This window comes from Heterostelium album (genome assembly GCF_000004825.1).
Source record: "Heterostelium album PN500 unplaced genomic scaffold PPL_scaffold2, whole genome shotgun sequence".
Taxonomy (NCBI): domain Eukaryota; phylum Evosea; class Eumycetozoa; order Acytosteliales; family Acytosteliaceae; genus Heterostelium; species Heterostelium album.
The window spans coordinates 2,421,160-2,442,812 of NW_008805064.1; the positions used below are offsets into that span (position 1 = coordinate 2,421,160).

Sequence of the window (21,653 nt, forward strand, 5' to 3'; positions counted from 1 at the left end):
TATAGATATGATATGATATGATATGATGTGTGTTGTTGTTGTTGTTGTGTAACGTATTTGTAAAAAAGATCTAGAATGCTTTTTTTATTTATATTTTTAAAATATTTTTTGAAATTCCCAGATGAAATTTTAAATTAATGTTTTGTTTTTTTTTTTTTTTTTTTTGCAAAAAAAAACGTTAAGCATTTTAGGCATTTTTAATAACTGTAATTTACTTAATAAATTATTTCAATTTTTTTTATTATCATTTATAATTATAGTAATATATTAGAAAAGCAAATATTTATTAAATAGTAATATTGTTGTTGTTTTATAAAAAATAAGCAAAGATATATATATTAACTTTAATATTAAAGAAGCAAATATAAAAATGTCAGTTCACCAATCTTCAAATGAAATTTTAATGGTACAAAACACGCATTTCGAATTGAATGTACAAACTATAAATGATAATTTCTTTCAAACCGTACCAAAAGACCCAACTGAAGTACCAAAGATTGTATGTATTCGTTTGATCAAGTCAGTCAATCTCTTATGAAAACAAATTAATTTTTAATTAAAATCATGATCTAGGCATTGGAAGAATTCAATAGTTATTATAATGCATTGGTTGAGAAAGGTGTAAAAGTAACACTTTTCAAACCAGAGGATAACTTGGATACACCGGATTGCATTTTCCCAAACAATTGGTTTTCAACACATCAACCATCGGAATCAAAGAATGGCAGTGACAACACATTGGTTCTCTATCCAATGTTGCATTTGAATCGTCGTCTCGAGAGACGTGAGAACATCATCAGATTCTTGATGTCGAGAAAGGACAATGTAAAGTTGATCGATCTCTCATTGTCAGAGGCCGACAATATCTTCTTGGAGGGTACCGGATCGTTGGTCATCGATCGTGTCAACAAGGTCGCCTACATGTGCGTATCACAGCGTAGTCACAAGCCATTGGCTATGGAGTGGGCCGAAGAGTTGGGATACAAGCTGATCACTTTCACCGCCACCGACTCGATCGGTAAGATCATCTATCACACCAACGTAATGATGGCAATCTGTTCGGGTGTCGCCATTTGTTGTATCGATACAGTTGAGGATGCTGTTGAAAAACAAGAGTATGTTGTTTATAAATTTATAGCATATATTTATAACTTAAACTTAACCAACCTCTTTATTAATAATATTTGTTTAACTTGATAGATTAATTCAAGCATTATCTAAACATCATAAATTGATTACTATTAACAAGAAACAAGTTGAAGCATTCTGTGGAAACGTTATTGAAGTAAGAGGATCCGAAGATAAAAAGTATTTGGTCGCTTCGCAGACTGCCTACGATGCATTCACCGAAGAACAAAGAACAGTCATTCTTCAACATGTCGATGGCTTCATCTCAAAGCCAATTCCAACCATTCAAACCGTTGGTGGTGGTGGTATCAGATGTATGATTGCTGAATTGTTTTAATATCATAAAATAATAATAATAATAATAAAAACTTATTTATCTTTTTAATCTTGTTTTTTTTTTAAATTTATCTTGTTTTTTGTTTTTTATTACTTTTTGTTTATTTATTTATTTGATATATTTAATTAATATCGAAATGATTACATCGGTATGAGGATTATCAGTCAATCCAATTTGAGCCAATGTAGGTTCGAATGGCATTAAAGCGGGAAGATTAAGTGGTTCTTTTGAGACTTGTGAGAGGAATGCAGCAGCTTTCTTACCCATCTCCATATTATGATCTCCTGTTTTATAGGCAAGTAAATTACATAAATGTCTAAGTAATCCTGGACAATGACAAATCATAATTCTTTATTTGATAAAAACAAAGTAAGTTAGTTTTAACTAATATCAATAAAAGTTAGAGTGCTAAAGATATTCTTACCTTGATTTTTGTGATATTTTGATTAGATTGCATAGAATATTCAATGAAAGTAGTTGTATATCATTTGCATAGTGACCAAGTAGTTCAATTAATCTTTCAACCATTGTTCTCTTTTCAAATGTTACTTGTTGTTTAAGTTGTAATGTTGTTGTTGTTGTTGTTACAATTGGTGTGTTATTACTATTGTTGTTGCTATCTAAAGACATCATTTCACCTGATGTCTGACTGGTGTTAATACTTTGTGAATCTGTATGTGTGGAAGAAGATGTTGAGATAGAAGATGTAGATGGTGATGATGTTGTAGCGATAGTTGTTGTTGTTGTTGGTTGTTGTTCTAAAGATGATGATGGTGATGATGATGATGCTGTAGTTGTAGTTGTAACAGTCTCAAACAAAGGCTCGTAAATCGGTTTCAATAGTATCAAATCGACTTGTTCTCTTGTGGCTTTGGATCTGGTGATGATATCCAATGTCTCCATGGCAGCTAGCAACGCCTCGTCGTTGTCATAGACAAACAAAGCCATCTCTAGAGTCTCGAGAATCTTTTTCGATAGACCTGGAGGTGTAGTCTTTAACATCGACAGCTGAGCACCGTTGAATGTTAGATGATTCAAGTCGTTATCGGTAATGGTTGCACCGCTGCTGCTACGCACCGACTCCTCAGTACGCAACGGTAGTTTCTTGGCAATCTTTGAAATGATCTCAAGAATGTATCTAGTTGTATTACTAACTACACCTTCCTTCTGTTTCTGCTTCTCTTTTTGCTTGTCATCATCGCTGTTCTCCAACAAACTACTTCTAAACTTGAAATGATTGTAGAGTATCTCCACTAGGAATGTAATGGCAGTGGCGTGTTGTGCGATAATCTGGTCGTTCGGTTGAACCAAAATCGAGTTTCTAAGAATCGCCACAACCTTACCGATGATCTCTTCATTGTCAGAGATCTTCATTATATATTCTGTTGTTGTTGTTGTTGGTTCCATTGTAACATCATTATCATTATTGTTTGTTGTATCTTCTTTCTTTTCGAATTTAACAACGGATTCAATGATTGCATCCAATAATGTAGATGATGGATGACCAGCAGCGATATCAACTACTTTCAAAGGTGGTGTAAAAGTTAACTTTTCTTGGTAGGAACGTGAGAGTAGTGCATTCAATGCGAAATGAATCGACGATTCCAAACCAGAATTCAAATAGGCAATCAATCTCTGTGTTGTTGAATCTTCAACTAATTTTTTATTAAGACGTGTAGAATAACATGGTATATCTGTTCTACTAAAGTCTATATATATTTAACATACAAATAAAAAAAAAAAAGTTATATTTAATTCAGTTAATTAATTATATATATCGATTATTTAAATATTTAACATACAATTATAATTTGGTTGAATTTGCTGTGAAGCCTGTATAAATGGTACTGACATTCTACCTATATTCATTATTATTATTATTATTAATATTGGATTTAAAGATAGACAGATGATATGTATATAAATAGATAGGTAAAAATATCTTATTGTGAATTGAATAGTGTGTCTGTAACTAATTGATATTAATATGAAATCTAAAAATGGAAATTGTAATTAATGTGTTTCGCTAATAGGGGAGTGAAATCATCATCCAACAATGAAATTATGTGAATTTATTTAAATTTTTTTGTCTGAGCAAAAAACTAACCGTTGTAAAAAAACAAAAAACAAAAAAAAAACAAAAAAATCTATTATTTATTTGATTATTTATTTATTTATTTATTTATTTATATTATTTATTATATTATGTTCACTTATTACTAATTACTGATTACTACAAAAATTATATTATTAAAAAAGAAAATCTATTTATTTCTATATCTAATAAAATTTAAAATCATGGGAAATGTTTTAGATAAAGCAAAAGATGCAGGTGAACCAACTAATCATGGTATGTATTTTGTTTAACATCATATTACTATACTAGTAACTGTGATAATAATAATTATTATTATGTTATCACTATTTAGATGCATTTGTATTTTGGTATAACTTAAAAGAAAAGTATGAACATTCAGAGACATTGTTGGATCATTTTCAACCTTTTATGGTAGATCATCAATATACAGAGCAAGAGGATAATGATGGAGGAGGAGGTGGTGGTGGTGGTGGAACTACAAATCTACCAATAACAACGACGACAACTGTAAATACTACAAATACTACACAAAACAATAATAGTCAACATCAACATCATCACACTAGGAATGGAAGTGGTGGAGAAGGTGGAACTGCAAATGGAGGTGTGATTGCTGGTCGTCCTACGAGTGGATCAATGAGTGAAGACTCCTATGTGATGTTGGGAACGGTGAAAGGCGATGCTCGTTGTCCATCGCCGACATCGTCATCGATTATCTCCACCACGCCAAAGAGTGAACAACTGAATCGCAACCTCCTGCAAACGATCAATTGCAAACTCCAGTTGATTCCACCCGAGTTGAATCACTTCACTCTGAACTTGGACAATCATTATCTCACCGAGAAGATGGTGCTCTCGATATGCGCCACCATCATATCGAACAACGAGAACTACCACAATCGCCACTTGACGACCACTCACAAGGAGACACCGATCAACACGATGCGTAAGAAGAAGCTGCAATCGGAGTATCAGGAGATGATCTCGCAGTACTACTTTAACGTCACCAAACTCTCGCTGAAGCGGACGGCACTGTCGCCACGCAGTCTCGAAGCGCTGGCACAGTCGCTGCGCAACAACCACTCGCTGCTCGAGCTCGATCTCGGTGGCAACGAGCTGATGTCCACCGGCATTGCGCTGCTCACCAGTGGACTCCGCTCGAACCACTCTATCACACGCCTGAATCTGAGTGATGTTCGTGCCTACGACGAAGGTGCATTCATGATTGCAGCGTTCCTCATGACCACCAAATCACTGAGAACCATTGATCTCTCCACCAATCACATCACAGACAAAGGCTACGAAGCACTCAGACAAGCTGCACTCAGAAATACCTCTGTAACATCCATTTATTTATCCGATAATAGTATAGGTAATTAATTATTAATTTTGACCACACAAAAAAAAAGACATCTTTTTTTACTGACCTAGACCTCCCTAAACCCTATTTTCGGAATTAAAATTTTTTTTTTTTTTCAAAATCCAAATTTGGTAATTTTTTCAAATATCCCCAGATGCAGCAAAATTATATTCGTTATCAAATATTTTAAAGAGAAATACAAGTATTCAATATGTTATGGATTCAATATTCGATCGTTTGACATTAAGTAGAAAGTTTAAAAACAAATTGCAAAGTTTTAAAAAAGGTGTCATGCAAGTCCGTTCCAATAGTACTTTAAATTTCAATGCTGATCAAGATGATAAAACTCCATTGTTTAGAGTATGTTAACAAAAAAAAAAAAAAAAAAAAAAAAACATATTGAAACAAAATTTTATTAATTTTTTTTTTCCTCTTTTAGTTGATGGGTAAACAAAATCAACAAATACCAGTTCCAGAACAAATGCCAAGCAATAGGTATATTGTCGGTAAGAGTGAAACGATTGGAAAGAGATCTTCAATGGAAGATAGAATGGTTGCTTATGGTAGATTCGGTAATGTCGATGATTGTGAATTGTATTCGATTTTCGATGGACATGGTGGAAAGGCTGCCTCTGACTATGCTGCTGACAATATTTATAGAATTTTCTCTGATTTCCTTGCACAGACGAACCAGCCAGATGAAGCATTCAAACAGTCTTATCAAGCGATACATGCACATATTTCACCGTGGCCGTTCATCGGTACCACTGCAGCCTCTGTATATATTAAAGATAGTTTGGCTACGATTGCCAATGTCGGTGACTCACGTGTTGTTCTCGGATACATCAATGAGCACAATCAATTCGCTGCGGAACGACTTACTTTTGACCATCGTCCTGTTGAAGACACCGAGAGACAGAGAATTATCAATGCCGGTGGTTCCGTTCTTAATGGTAGAGTCAATGGAATGCTGGCAGTATCAAGAGCTCTTGGTGATTCTTTTCTAACTCCATATGTAACGCCCGATCCATATATAAGTCATCTTACAATCAGTGAAAAGTGTAAATTTTTAATTTTGGCATGCGATGGTGTTTGGGATCTGGTATGTTTAATACTATTATTCATAAATAATTATTTTGGAAACTAACTATTTATTTTTATTTATATTTAATTTTTATTTTCAAAGATTTCTGATGAAGAAGCAGTCAAAGTAATATCATCTATACCTGACCCAGCAAAATCAAGTGAAACTCTCAGAGATCTAGCTTTTGCACAAGGTAGTACAGATAATATTAGTGTAATGATTGTAAAGTTAAATGAATATTAGTAAACAAAAATAGATAATAAATTTAATATTTCAAAATCAAATTAGTTTACTAATAGATAAAATGACTAGCTACGCTACATTTATGATTGACAATTCACTTTTTAAAAATTAAAGATTTTATTTTATTTATAGAGATTAATGATTGCTAGGAAAAATTAGTGAATGATAATTAGAAGTTAATACTATCAGAGATCCATTTACCAGTAGAATACAATAGTTTTTTTGAGTTTTCTTTACCTCTCTGCTTGACTTCTTCAAACTTTTTAATACAATGAGTTTCGTCAGTATCAGTATCGTTGACAGCCCGAAGGAATAGTTTTAATTCTGACAATATTTTATCAATATTGTCAGATTTCTCCTGATCTTTAGACTAGTTTGCAATATCTTGGATAGATGCCTAGTATCTAATAGTTGATGTTAAAATCATATTAATGTCACCCAATGCTGACAGATTTTTGAACTTGTCCTTAATTGGCTAAACTCCATTAGTCGATTTTATATTTCTCATTTATATGTAAATTTAGTTAGATAATCAAACTCAACTTATTATTCTTTAAAGAAGTCAAAAAGAGGGTGGAAAAAAAATTCAAATAGAAATAGTTTATTCATAGATCGAATAAATGATTTACTACAATCTTGATCTTCAAATTTTAAGAATTCCTTTGTGTTTTATAGAACAATGCAAGTGATTTGAAACTATTCCTGAAAGTTCAGAGTATAAAATTAAACTCATATTTATTATTTAATAAATTGAGACCAAAAAAAAAATAAGTAGCAATTGATTTGTTTATCTCTGTTCAATTTTTTCCAGATTTTGATGAATTCGCTTGATTAAATGATTACTAATGATTTTTTCAGTTTTATTATTACATTTCAATACCGTTGTCATAGTATTGGAATACATCATAAAAGTATGTTGAGAAGGTGCTGAGTCTTGAGAATGAGTCAACAACAACCTTGCTCATATATTTAGCGGCGTAGGTGTCGCTCTTTCCTGGGCAGAATCTTTGTTTGAGGTGTAGGAGTGTTTGTTCTTTGAAACATGGTAGCTTGGTGTCCAACATGAGTTCCACCAATGTGAGAATAGTCTCCATGTGTTGACGTGCAGCCAAGAATGCTCTTACAGATTGCTCCATAAACCATGTGAATTGCTCTGCGTTTGGCTTACCACCCATAATATCAATCATTTCTTGTGACATCTTGAATGGCGAGGCTTCGAAAGTGATCATATCACCACCTGGTGAAATATCGAAAATAAATCCGAAATCGATGTGAATGATATGACCTTCTTCGTCAACAAGGATGTTGGCGTTGTGACGATCTTTAATCTGAAGGATATAACTGACCACAGAGTAGGCAGCCATACTCTTGATAAAGTTTCTTCTGGCATTTTGGAAACCAATACTGTTCTTGGCACCATAACGTGAGATAAAGTAGTTGTAGAGCGAACCATTCACCTTTTTACCGATTTGATCACGCGACATTGTGTTTGGACAGAGTTCAATCATACCGCAACCGGGCTTGGTAGCGATTACCTTGTATGGGAAGAGGAAGAGATCGAGACCTGCACTCTTAAAGATACGTTTGAAGAGATCGATCACCTGGAGTGCCAACATATCTTGACGAATGTCATCACCAGACTTGAAGATACAACCTTGGATAGTGACCTGGTTCGATGGCTTCTCTTCTTGTTCCTGGATAACCTTTCTCGACGACTGCTTCTGCAGACGGTTCGAAGAGGATCGCATTATCGAGGACGACAGGTTGCTCGAGGAAGCAGCAAGCGATGAGAATTGATTTTTCAACATCTCTGGTACCTTTGAGGTCGATGTACTCGAGACAAAGTTGGTGTTTGGTGGTGAGTTTGATGGTGATGGTGATTTTACATGCATGTGTGTTGGGTTGGCAGCTGGAATGACTCTCTCCTTGACCTTGAAGTTTACCAAGATCGGTACCTTGGCAGCCGATTGCAAAGTCATGGCAGTGTCGATTTCCAATCCCTCTACGATATTCTTTGGATTGGTTGGGAGATAGAGTGGATGATCTGGATCGTTGTTGTGATTGGTTTGGAGTGTCTTGAGTTCATCTTTGAGTTGACCTTTACGCTTGGTCGGATCCTTCAGTTGTAACAAACGACCACTGATTGCTGTGAACGATTCGAAATAACGGAATTCAGATTCATAGTTCTCCAAGGTGGATGGATCCATCTCTGAGATGATTCTCTCTTTCAAACGCTTGGCGACATCTTGGATCTGTGGATCGTCGATCATCTTTCCAGTGTTTGGATCGGCTTCAGTGTAGGTCTGTACGTTCCAAATGATCTGATGAGCAAGTAACTCACTTGTCTTTGATGCATTGACAAGATATTGCTCAACCAGTCCAGTTCGATCGTATCTCAATGCTTGAACCAACTGTGGGATATAAAACATGATGGTCTCTGGCGAGAAGTTTCTCAATACTCTACAGGCATACTGTGAAACGAGTGGATGAGAGTGGTATGAACGACCGAGAAGTGCAATGGCTGCGGGTGGTGTGACTGTCTCCCAGTAGAGCAGATACTTGAGTTCTGGAATGTTTGCCTTGACATTCTCTTCGGTGACCAACAATGGAAGTGCCTCTGGAATGTTTAGAACAGACTTGGTGTTCTTGACAACCATCTCACTGAGAATACGACGAATCTTGTTCTGTGGGAATCTGCTATTGAACTGAATAGCTAAACGTGGATTGATTCTCCAAGCCGATACCAAATACTCTTTCCAAGTGGATTTGATAGATTTTGGCAAATTGTCGTAGGAGAACTTCAATTGCTCTGGGATCTGGAGTGAGATACGGTTGATTGGATTGTTCCAAGCAGACATACGCTCCAACTCATTTCCAACGAGCAGGAGAATGAGATTTCTCTGCTTTCTTAGATCTTCAATGACAATGTCGTTCGACCATGGTTTGTCTGCTTTCATTGAGTCAATCAATGACTGCGAGAGATGATAGGAGTTGGCACTGCTCATCGTACCGATTCCACTACCAATGACATCCATACGAACAGAGAGCAATTCATTTTGAGAGTATGTTCCGCCAAGTCCGTTGGTTCCATTGACAGAGATCGATCCGCTGTTCTGGCTGACGGTACCACCACTTACCGATTGGTTGATGACACCGTTCAACGCCTGTGGATTGATGATTCCAGAGGTAATACGATCGCTTCCACCACGGTGGTGACGCACTGAGTTGAATCCAAGAGTACTATTGGTTCCGGTTGGAGTTGAGGTACCGACTCCACCTGCACCACTGACTCCACCAACTCCGCTGATAGAGTTGACCGAATAGGTGGCAGAACTGCTTGTTGGCACAGTTGTATTTGAACGATCACGGAAGTTGATAGTGAAACGCTTGTCGAGGTGAGCAAACAATGGCTCATGTTGAAGTGCTTTACAGAAATCAATAAGAGTCTTGGTGTCGGTGTTGAGTTCTCCACTGGACTCGTTCAATCCATACCAAATAGGTGGCATATAGAACCACGATAGTGCAGCAAGATAGACACGTTTACGTAGCAGCATTGCAGAGCTGGCATCGGAAATGTGATCTCCTTGTACAAACTTCATGCATAGCAATAGGAGTGAGAATCTGGTTCCCAGTGACTTTGGAGAAACACTCAACATTAGTGGATCAGAGAGTGCTTTCTGTAGCATCTGAGCAATGATATCGATTTGCTCTTTCGAACTGAAGCGGACAATGGAGAAACGCTCCTCCAAGAACTTTATCATGGTACGGTGTGGAATATGACTGTTCTTCTCGAGTTGTTTCTTTGCTTTTTGTGGGTTGGCGGTTGAGCTACCCATTTGACTGCTGCCCATAGTAGAATTGAGACCGGCAAATGATTGGTCCAATCCAGAGGTGGATGAAGTTGATGAGTTGACGTTGACTTGTGCGCTGCCAGGATTGCCGGTGGCGTCCGAACCGCTGCCAGTGTTGGAGATGGACAATGGCGATGGCTCACGCTCGGTATTGGAGAAGAGACCAATACGTTGGTTGACAGTCCACGACCAGATATCACTGATCGAAGTCATGATGAAACGTGTCAAGTCTGGACGTTCAGCGAGTAACCATTTCCAAGCGGTGATACCAACCTCCATTGATTCCGGTGTGAAGATTATGACTGGTGTATAGCATACCATGTGAATCAAACGAATCGATTGTCCAAAGTAACGATTGATCAGGAATGCACAGGAACGATACATGATCGAACTGAAAACACCAATGTTGATAGACTTTCCTTGTTTGTGATGTTCTCTTACTTTTTCTAAACTCCTCAATCAATCGGAGGAATGCAAGTTCCTCGACGATTCTCTCTGTTTCTTCGGCATCGCCACTGTTTTCATTCTCGTCCATCATCATCATGTTGATCATACCGTTGACCTCACCGGTGTATAGTGCTTTCAATTGGAGAGTACTGACAAAGGTAGCGGCATTACTATTGGCAATGGAAGGTGTGCTACTATTGGCGTTGGTTGAACCACTACTAATGAGACGTGTTGGTGTGGTCGGAGTGGAAACCGATCCGTTGTTAGAGGAAGATTGGATCGATCCAATCTCAACAGCCAGCGAGAAACCGATATGATTCTGTCCGATCTGACTGAACTTTTGCATGTACTCTTGGAGTTGCTCGGCAATTTCAGCTGGCGCAACGGCTGCACCATTCTTGAGCCATACATTTCCGAGCTCGATTACCTCTTGTAGCAAACGTTGACGTGAGGGTGTCTCGTCTGGCAGTTCGATTACTTCACCAGTGTTTGGCATGCGTGTTGAGATCATATCCATCGGTTTGGTACGAGCGGCCTGTCCAATGACATCGAGCAAGTCGAGAAGTGTCGAAAGACAATCTTTGTTCCAGAGAATCGAGGGGAACTTGGCAACGAGCGAAGATATCCATTCGTCGGCAGCTTTACGTACTGGCTCGTATGGATAGCAGAACTTGACCAGGAGGAAACGAGCATGAGTCGATAACTCACGCTCACAGATCGAAGGTGAGACGACAGAGTAGGTCATCAAGAACTCATTAAAAACACGGTCGGCAATACCACGAATACACGAAGTCACATTGATATTCTCAACACCTTGATCCTCGAGATACGAAAAGATAACGGTGAATGAGTGAGATTCATTGTATCGCATTGTCTCAAGAGTATGGACACAGTATACATAGGCAACCTGAGCGTTTGTCAGTTGTTTAATAAAGTGTGCATGTCCTGGCAGCAGTTCATTCAGGGTCTGACGAAGATTAACAAAGTACTCCTTGTCGAAACCTTGCTTGATGATCGAGTCCAACTCGATTTCCATCTCCAAATAGATAAAAGTCTTACTTGATATTAAAGGTGCCAAATGTGAGGCGATAACCTGCACGCTGTCACGCCAATCGCTACGCCATTGACCTGGAACACTAAACTTGAACAAAACACAATAGAACCAAACGGAACGGAATAACTTCATATTGGCATTGCCACTGTTCAATATACTCTTGTCGACATTGCTCGACGAACCATTCAAATTACCGAGTAAACTATTACTAGAGGTACTGACGGAATTTGCCAAGCTGTTGCTAAGACTTTGATTACTATTACTACCACTGCTGTTATTGCTATTGTAGTTGGTGATGATTGGTTGTTTCACTAGTTCAGCAATCGTTGGTAAGAGGAAACCCATACCCTTGAGAATTGGCGACGATATATTCTGTTCGAGATCATCCTTCTTGATGGCTTTACCCAGTTGTTGGAACAGGTTGAGCACACTCTTACACAGCTCTTGACGCTGCTCCTGATTGACCAGATCTTTGGCGAGTCGTTGCAGTGTGATCGGTGTGATATTTACAATGTTGACTTGGTTTGGATCCTTGTAGATCTTCTTGAAGAGCTTGGTAATCATTTGTACGATGTCCTTGATGATCGCTTCGTGACCGAGCAGAGCAATGTCGGTGAGCTGCTCCAAGATGAGATTGTCAATGTAGGCAGGTGGATAGGTGACACGCGATATAAACACCGGCAGCAACAGGTAGATGATGTTGATATCGTTGAGTGTGCATATCATTCGACCGAGACAAACGATGATATTGGAGAGCGAGTCGTTGTGGATTGCCAAGACGCTGGGTGAACGCGACAATCGGTTGTCAATGCCAGTGGTCGAGGTTGAGAGGCCCGAGCCGTTGGCGTAGTTGGCATGCAGAGTATTGACAAACGATGAGATTACACTACGCACCACATCCATTTGCTCGCGTTGCTGTTCGTTCTTGAGGATCTTGCAGATGCTGTCAAAGGCAACGGCTCGCACGGCATCGGAATGCTTAACTACCAGACTGTTTCCAATGATGAAATCCTTGAGAGAATCGATCACCTTGATCACCTTGTCCGGATACTTATCGGTGAGAGTCACCAACGATGTCAACATGGTGGCATACAACGACTCTGTGAATGGCCGTTGCATCGCACTGATAACTTCGCTATTCGAATAGCTCTTTGATTCGGCAATATATCGCAATATAAAATCAAACGCCAATGGACCAATCGAAGCATCATTAATAGCACATCTAACGATTACATTCTGTTATATATTTTATAGATATATAGAATATTAAGTTAATTAAATTATCATACGAGAAAATTAACAAACTTACAATAATAGATATAAAAGTTTCATTATCAATTAAATTTGATGATGAAGTATATGGTAATACAACATTATATAACTTTCTATAGATATCGGTACCGACTTGATCTTGTGGTAATCTAGTTATTTGTTCAAACGATCTAAATATAAGTAAGAATAACTAAAAATAGATTATTAAAAATTAGTATAACTATATATATATATGTTGATGAATATTGATAAGTGTTCCAAACAACTTACTCTCTTTTGATTAATCTTTTGTAATGAAGTGGAAGTTGATTTAGGTTGTTGCTGTAGTTGTGTAATTAGTGATTCGACTGTGGTTATTAATTTATCTAGTTCCTCTTGTAGATAGTTGAATCTATATTGATCGGAACCGAGTGCTTTTAATGTACCGTAGAGTAGTGGTGGATTGATAATGGTGTTGGTGGTTTGATTACTGCTACTGCTACTGCTACCATTACTGCTACTGTTGTTGCTGTTGCTATTGATCTGTGTCGATGAGACTATAGTATGGAGGAATTCGATGAACGATGGAACAATGATGTTACGTGCTTCCTGAGAGACATGAGACAACAGTGCCAACTGACCAACCAAGTAATAAGTAAAGTTAGTGGCGTGCTCGGCATCGGCAGGTGTACAATTGGTGAAATCAGTATAAGTCAAGTAAACGAGGAATGAAACCAACAGCGGTACAACTATCTTATCGTCATTCACAACATCGATAACTGCATTCGAACATTTATAGAGATGTGCTAAAGCAATTACAGATTCTTGTGATCTTATACTCTAATATATTGGTTGTAGTAATAGTAATAGTAGTTGTTTAGTATATTAGAATCTGATGATGATGATGATGATGATGATGATTATAACATAATGATTAAGTATACTTACAACTAATGAAGTTGATAATGTTGGATTGGAATTGATTATTGCCCTTAGGTTGGCATCGTTGTAGTGAGCGTCTTTGAATGAAGCATTGGGTAGCAGTGACAGACATGCATTAATGAGAATCTGCACACTCTCCTCAGGTATCTTTGGACTGAGGAAGCTGATTGTCTCTGCCAACTGTACTTTTGCTGAAAGACGGAACAATTCCGGTACGGTTTCATTCAACTTTTGAAACTCATTACTACTTAAATTTAATGATGATGACATATTGTCATAACTATTCTTTGTTAAATATAAACAGAAGATACAACTATTATATGTATATAATTATCTATATATATCAACTATATTACTTTTTAAAAAATATATATATAAATAAATATTAAAAGAAAAAAAAAAAACCGATAAGTTAAAACAACAAAAAAACAATTAACTTGTGATTGAGTAACTTAGACAGATAATTTTTTCAAAAAAAAATCCTCACTAAAGGTAGTTGAAAAAAAAAAAAAAAATAAATAAAACAAAATTAAAATGTGTGAGATCACGATGTTGTTTTTGTTTTTTTTTTTTTTTAGTTTTATTCCCGAATGGAGTCATATGACGATTTCACTTGATTTTAGATGTTTATTCAAAGAAATAATAATGATATTAAATAATAACAATAATAATATTTTAATACTACCAAAGATAATACAAAAATTAATATTATCATTAATATTTAATCATAGAAAATCATTGTTATCATTATCCAACTATATTGAATCATATGAATCCAGAAATAATTATTATACGCTATTCAATCATTTCAAAGAGGTTTCTTTTAGGAATGTATTGAGATATGCATTGGTCTGTAAAGATTGGTTTACTGTTGTATCGGGTCTTTGCAATAGATATTATATGGTGATGCCAATTACATTCCATTTAAATAAAAAACAAGAACAACAACATGAAAATAACAACAACAATCAACTAGATTTAAAACAACGATCGTTTATAAATAATATTAGATCGAGTTCACAACAAAATATGCGTGATATATTGGGTAGACAGTGTGAAATAATACGTACTTTGGATAAGCTTCTATCCAGTCAATACTCGGTCTTTCGATTCGAGAATATCGTTCATCTCTACATCGATACATACTCAGAACATTACGATCTAAAATGCTATCAATCAAAACAGCAAGAAGAGCGCCGTGATGAAAATGAGTATGCCAATATCATAGAATATATCAAGAGGTTTCCGAAACTGGAGAGATTGACAATAAAGACTGAAAGTGTTCATTTGGTGAATGATCTCATGGCTGCGCTGAATAGAGATAGCGATGACCATTTCCAGCAAGTGAAAATAGAGGTCTATGTAAAGAAAGAACTGACTCCACACCACGAAATAATGGATCTTTCAATGGCAGCTAACCAAGCTGTTTTGGAATATGTACATCTGGAGGCGGACAATCTATTTCTTCACACACAGTTCAGTGATATCAATCGCTACTACGAGGAATTCGTGAAGAAATGGCGATGTAATTCAATATCGATAGAGTTTGACGATGGCGAACACGAAGGTGGAATCAACCATATTTCATATCGTGAGCTCTTCAGAATCCACTCACTGAAATCTGTCAATATTTCATCGCGTGAACACATCTATCTCGATGAACTGGAACACGTGCTAATCTACGGCATAGAATCGTTCAGAGGAAACGTTGCATTTGGTCTGCTTGGTCATGATGATTCGCTTCCAGACAATATTAATAATGAGGTGGAAGAGGAGTGGTGCGCCTGTCTGCCCTATGACGACAGTGGTGATTACGGCAACATTTCACAACACAATAAAATGGAACACTGGCGAGAGTTCTGCGATTCGTTGAGCTATGAAACCAGGTTGAAAAGATTGCATCTCTCCAACCGGTGCAATGTACATACAATACCGAATGCTATTAAAACGATGGCATCCGATGCTCTGAGTGAATCACTCAGATACAACACCACTCTGGAACATCTGTCGATATCAAGTGAAATACTTATGGAATCATTCTATCGAGTGATGGCATATGAAAATCAATCGATCATCTACCTCAAGCTAAAAGACATCCAATCGACCTCTTTCCAACATATCGAAACAATCATCAGACACAACAAGACACTACTCATACTAAACCTGATAGATATTCAAGAAGAAGATGAAAGTAGCGACAATGATGATAGTTTCGAAATGGATAGAACAGCAGAAGTACACTCATTTATAGATAGTTTAGATCATAACAAAACTTTAAAGCAACTGTTGATAGTCAAGGTTGGGTATGGTTCAATAATAATTTCCCATTTTAAAAAAGCAGTCGCACTTGGACATAGCAATATTGTAATTACCAAACCAGGTGTCTATGGTTATCTCAGTGTATATTCAATAAACCTAAATTAAATAAAAAGCTATTGTTGGTTATTCAACAAAAAGAAGAGATGCTTATCAAAAACAGTCAACAATTAAGAGAATTCAGTCAATAGGAGACGAATCTTAAGATATCATAAAAAAAATCCAAACTACAAAGTCTAAGAATAATAGATTTTAAAAAATAACAATAATTTTGATATACTTTTAAAAGATGAATTTGATTGGTATATTTTTCATCTTTTGGTTACAATAATTAATTCAGTTCAATTGATAACCATTTTGAAAAAAATAATGTAAAAATAAAATATTTCCTTTTTCAAAATGGGAAATTATATTTAGTAATATTTTTTTTATAAAACTATTTTCAAAAGGGTAAAGACAACCTTGTCTTTATAATACTTTTATTATATGCCATTGGCTTTTGCTTCTTTTTATTTGAACCAAATATATATTCTTACAATCAACCAAAAAATGAATTTTTTTGAATAATTTCAAATACCCTTTTCTTTAAATCTATAAAGAATATTTTAATTTTTTTTTAAAAATTTAAAATTTAACTTGAACCATTATTCTTTAATTTTTACAAACAGAGAAATCGATTGCTTATCCCCTTAAGATATACTATTTTAAAGGTAAAAACATCCGCAATGAAACCCATCATGAATATTGTTTAAACTCTATAAAAATAGCCAATAACTATTTTTGCCAATGCACTCCCGAATTTTATGATAATTTTTGTATATGCCAATAAAAACCATTTTTTTTTTTTTATTTTAATTTTTATTATTTTTTTATATTTATAAATTTAGCTTTCAATTTTTGTGATCATCAATTTTTATTTTTATTTTAATATATATAAAATGTTCAACAAGATATTTCGGATAATTTGTTTAAATTTGTCTCAAGACAATTCTAACGATGTGATAATAACGAGCAAAATATGTGGATCTTTAGAAATAAGATCTGGTATAAAACCAGGTCATTATTAATGTAAGTAATACCCACTGTAGCCAATGATTGTTTTCACGAATTGCTTTGAGCCCAGCACCATATATTCTTCTATCTAATATCGGTCAACAAATTTATTTGTTTTATTAATATAAAAAATAGGTTGTTCCAAATTGTACAAAAATACACAAAGATTTTTGTTTTTTACTTTTTTTTCTATGAGGCAAAAAATATTGTTTTTGTTAGTGGTTTGACATTGAAAGACACACTTTTATACCCCACATTCAAGATTGGTGGGGCAAAAGCCCACTAAATAACTAATGAGGTTTACCAAGTTTTTTTTCATAAAAAACTCTAAATTTTCAAACAAAATGATCATGAAAAGTCATTTTTTAAAAAAATTTTTCTAATATCTTTTGTAGTTTTTTTTTCTACTTTTTTTTTTGTTCATCCGTCAATCAAACCAATCACTAAATATTAATTCGATCGATCCAAAAATAATAAACAAACTAAAACAAGTCAATCAATAATTACAGCTGTCCAAAGATAAAATTAATTGATAATTAATTATTAAAAAAAAAAAAAATCAACACAACATAAAAATTATTTATTTACTCAAAACAAATATAGTAACTTCGAAAACGCCCACAACCAACACTACTACGATCACACAACCCACTTTCAAATTACATATCAAATCTCATTCTCATTTAACTCACTAACAATAATCAAAACAACAATTACTTTGTTTAGTTCAGTACCTTGAAAAACCAAATCATCATAAATCAACTAGTCAATCAAACAATTTAGTTAGTTTAGAAAATCAATAAAAAGAAAAGAAAAGAGAAGAAAAGAATAGAATTGTAATAGATTAATTAGTATTTAGAATCAATATTCACACAGATAGATCATTAGATATTATATAAATAGCAAAGAAAATAAAAAGAAGTAGAAGAAGAAGTGGTAGTAGCAGTAGTTAATCATCAAAGTACAAAAACAAAAAAAAAAATTAAAAAAGATGATTTCATCAACTTTGCCTGCTACTACTACTGCAAATTCTCATTCATCATCATCAAGTAACAGTGATTGTAGCTCACTGGTAGATGGTGGCAGTATGACACCCCAACTGACCATTAACACTAGTAACATGATCAATTTCCCAGCAACACCTCCAGCAGTATCAACACCGACAACCTCAATGATGAAAGATGACTTTTTTGGTAAGTTTTACATAGGAAACAACTTCATCTCACCTCCAGAGTAATAAATAACTTATGGAATCATTCAAAAATTACATAATATTTAGATAATATAGGAACTCCCAATCTTTTACTTTTCAATACATCTTTGTCCAGCTCGGACTTGATGATGCACTATTCGAATCCATCTTCACCAATTGCTTTTGATACCAACACTAATAATAGCAGTAGTTTGCTAAAGAGTGAGGAAATCACAACTACAATACCAAAAAATGTCATTACAACAACATCGACCTCAACATCAACTGTAACTTCGCCACTAACAAGCATTTCTTCGCCACTGACAAGCATGTCTTCACCACCACAACCACAACCACCAAGCTCTTCCTCTGCTCTAACCAGTAATAATCAAATTACTAGTAGTTGTTCAACGATGACCAACAATAACAATAACAACAACACTGTATATAACACACCTCCAGGGTCATCGTCTTCCACACCAAGTTTACTATCGTCGCCATCCACCAATTTCCACTATCAATCACCACAACCCTCACCACTACTCGCCACACCTCTATCACCTACCACCTCAACCTCGACATCTCTGTCCAGTTCAACATCGTCACTTACCAACATTTCCACATCAAACCAACCACAACAACAACAACAACATCCACTCCTCAGTAAAACAAATAATTCGACATCACCAGTTACAGTGACAACCACAACCAATCCAGCATCTACAGCTTCTTTCAAAACCTTTTCACAAGCAGTAAACCAACTTTTGCCAGCAACTACGATCAACAGCAACAGCAACAGCAATAGCCATTCGATTGCACAGCAACATCTAAACAAACTCTATCCACACATCAAACTCCAGATTGTCTCTGAGGAGTTTAAATTTACAGTTTTCGTAGCGACCACCCTCAAAATTTTGGAACTCAAACAAAAGATATCATCGGAATTCAACGGATTGTTTGGTTCCAGCAAAATCGGCAACAATCCTCTTTCAAAATCGAATCTTGGCACCGCGAGACTACGTGACCAACTTGGTAACGATCTCTCATACACAAAGACCGTTGGTGACCTACTAAGCGATATGGACACAGTCGTAGTCGTACAACAATCATCATCGAGCGAACCATCTACCATTTTCAATACAATTTTTCCAACAACCGATTCATTGTCTATCGTTGCCAAAGAAAATTCAACTTCTTATAATTATAGTATAACAAATGTATCGAATAATAACAACAACAACAACAATAATAATATTAGCAATAGTAGTTCAAATATATCATCACCATCACAAATCGATTTAGAAAATAATTCAAAAAGTAAGTAAACTAGAGATATTTATTGCTATAGAGATTGTAAATTAATAAATTTTAAATTACTATTTATAGAATTAAAGTTGGAGAATAATAACATTGCACTATCACCACCATCTACAAACAACACAGTTCCAACTGTTTCCTCGCCAGATACTAGTCCAGCAGCAGTGGTTTTCAGTCCACCACAACAACCGCACACCCCTCTTTCAAGCAACAGCACACCAATCGATCCTTCATCGTCATCCGATTCCGTAGGTCAGAAACGACCAAGATCATCACTCGACAACATTCCCACAAACTATTTCTCAATGACTGGAAATGCTGGACAACATATTCTATAATAATAAAACAACATCATAGAATAGAATCGAATTATTGTTTTTATAAAGATAAATCAACTAACTATAAAATAAAAAACAATAACAAACTCTTTTGTGATATCTTTTTTTATTCAAAATGATTTTAGTTTTATAATATTTTATTTATCATTTTTTTTAATATTATTATTATTAATATTATAATAGAATAAAATAAATAAAATTTTAATCAGAAATCTTTGAAGCATTTGGATCGGTCTCTCCAGATGCCAATTTCTTGTCGAGATTCTCTTTGGTCTTTGCCTCAAACTGTCTAACATCTTCCATTGTCCAACCGAACCACTCGTCCATCCAACAATATACTTGACGATGGAACTTCATAAAGAGATCACGCTCAATCTTCATCATAAAGTTCTCTACCTTGCCCTGGAATCCGAACCATCTAAACTCTACAGTCACTAATTTATAACAACACATAATTGGTTCAGTTTCATTCTAGAAATTCGATATCGAATTGAAATGAATAAGTAAGTCAAGTTCATTGTTAACATTTCTTCTTGTTGATAATTAGCTATAATTACTACTTACTCTCCAAGAACCATGCTTTAATGGACCACGATTTGCTTTTTCAGATCTAACCAAAGTTGGGTCTTCCTCTGGCTTGTACTCTTTTTTGTCTACTGGATTGGTGATATCAACAAACTCTACTTCTCTATTTTTTAAATCCTTTTCTGGGAGGTTGTGAATCTATATATAGAATGATCATTATATTGGTTAATGAATGTTGGTTGGTGTGGGTGTAAGGTGATTAAAAATATCTACATTTTCTTGAGTTCCATTGTCTTGAGCATGACGTGATTCAATGATAAAAGTGAATTTCTCACCCAAGAATGGTGATTTCAAAACGGTTTTGCAATATGGGTAAGCATTCCATGCCTTCTCTTCTAATTTCAATGCACTCGATGGAATCAATGCTCTGATCCAACCTGGTAAACGACTATAAATTATTATTATTATTATTATTTGAATAATGGTTTGTAAGAATAAAGTTAAATAAAAAAACATACGCTCCCAAATGGTAGATTTTCTCAGTGTATTGACCTTCATTTTGATCGTCCTTGTATGGCTCATTCTTTAGTACTTCTACACCTTCACCACCTGAAGTCTCTTGTTGACTGGTCTTGGCAACCGAAAATAATTGACCAACACGATACTCCTCAACGGTCAATGGTAAAATTACACGAAATTCTCTTACTAATACCATGATATTACTTAATAATTGTTATATGTGTAGATGAAAGAAACTTGGTGAAGAATTAATAAAAACTGTATATATATATTTATATAATAAATAAATAAAATAGATATTTAATGATGTAAAAAAAAAAAACAAACTACAAGCAAAATAATTAAAAAAAATAATTAAAAATAAATTTTTTGATTGATTGATTGTGAAGTGAACTGAACAAAAAAAAAATTTTCAAAAAAATTACAAAAAAATTCAAAAAAATAAATCAACAAATAGAAAATTGGAGATGCTGATTTCATGAATAAATAATAGGGTGTAAAAAGAAATCGATTATAAATATCACTGAATGATTAAAATCGATTCCGAACCATTTGAATTTAGTCATTGTTTTAATTTTTTTTTTTTTAATTTTTTTAT

General features: G+C 35.1%; 7 protein-coding genes across 7 annotated transcripts; 4 read left to right on the plus strand and 3 right to left on the minus strand.

Annotated features, from left to right (window-relative positions):
- Positions 1-370: 370 nt before the first annotated feature.
- Positions 371-1,465, plus strand: PPL_02240 (uncharacterized protein; the record flags this gene model as incomplete). The annotated part of the gene is made up of 3 exons (XM_020573232.1): positions 371-499; positions 574-1,115; positions 1,201-1,465. 3 exons carry the CDS (start codon positions 371-373, stop codon positions 1,463-1,465), a joined length of 936 nt encoding a protein of 311 aa, XP_020437349.1.
- Positions 1,466-1,573: 108 nt separating this feature from the next.
- PPL_02241 (uncharacterized protein) lies at positions 1,574-3,334 on the minus strand (the record flags this gene model as incomplete). The annotated part of the gene is made up of 3 exons (XM_020573233.1): positions 1,574-1,814; positions 1,890-3,174; positions 3,268-3,334. 3 exons carry the CDS (start codon positions 3,332-3,334, stop codon positions 1,574-1,576), a joined length of 1,593 nt encoding a protein of 530 aa, XP_020437350.1.
- A 429-nt stretch (positions 3,335-3,763) lies between these two features.
- PPL_02242 (protein phosphatase 2C) lies at positions 3,764-6,250 on the plus strand (the record flags this gene model as incomplete). The annotated part of the gene is made up of 6 exons (XM_020573234.1): positions 3,764-3,815; positions 3,895-4,531; positions 4,754-4,935; positions 5,078-5,283; positions 5,363-6,025; positions 6,110-6,250. The coding sequence occupies 6 exons, from the start codon at positions 3,764-3,766 to the stop codon at positions 6,248-6,250; spliced, it is 1,881 nt and encodes a 626-aa protein (XP_020437351.1).
- An 866-nt stretch (positions 6,251-7,116) lies between these two features.
- Positions 7,117-14,065, minus strand: PPL_02243 (phosphatidylinositol 4-kinase; the record flags this gene model as incomplete). Its single annotated transcript, XM_020573235.1, has 6 exons — positions 7,117-10,520; positions 10,543-11,989; positions 12,113-12,838; positions 12,912-13,064; positions 13,145-13,693; positions 13,802-14,065. 6 exons carry the CDS (start codon positions 14,063-14,065, stop codon positions 7,117-7,119), a joined length of 6,543 nt encoding a protein of 2,180 aa, XP_020437352.1.
- Positions 14,066-14,440: 375 nt separating this feature from the next.
- On the plus strand, positions 14,441-16,302 carry PPL_02244 (uncharacterized protein; the record flags this gene model as incomplete). Its single annotated transcript, XM_020573236.1, has 4 exons — positions 14,441-15,232; positions 15,272-15,602; positions 15,966-16,195; positions 16,228-16,302. 4 exons carry the CDS (start codon positions 14,441-14,443, stop codon positions 16,300-16,302), a joined length of 1,428 nt encoding a protein of 475 aa, XP_020437353.1.
- Positions 16,303-18,155: 1,853 nt separating this feature from the next.
- PPL_02245 (hemagluttinin domain-containing protein) lies at positions 18,156-20,011 on the plus strand (the record flags this gene model as incomplete). The annotated part of the gene is made up of 3 exons (XM_020573237.1): positions 18,156-18,357; positions 18,444-19,673; positions 19,743-20,011. The coding sequence occupies 3 exons, from the start codon at positions 18,156-18,158 to the stop codon at positions 20,009-20,011; spliced, it is 1,701 nt and encodes a 566-aa protein (XP_020437354.1).
- A 201-nt stretch (positions 20,012-20,212) lies between these two features.
- pitA (phosphatidylinositol transfer protein 1) lies at positions 20,213-21,251 on the minus strand (the record flags this gene model as incomplete). Its single annotated transcript, XM_020573238.1, has 4 exons — positions 20,213-20,386; positions 20,576-20,734; positions 20,810-20,984; positions 21,055-21,251. The coding sequence occupies 4 exons, from the start codon at positions 21,249-21,251 to the stop codon at positions 20,213-20,215; spliced, it is 705 nt and encodes a 234-aa protein (XP_020437355.1).
- Positions 21,252-21,653: the final 402 nt, after the last annotated feature.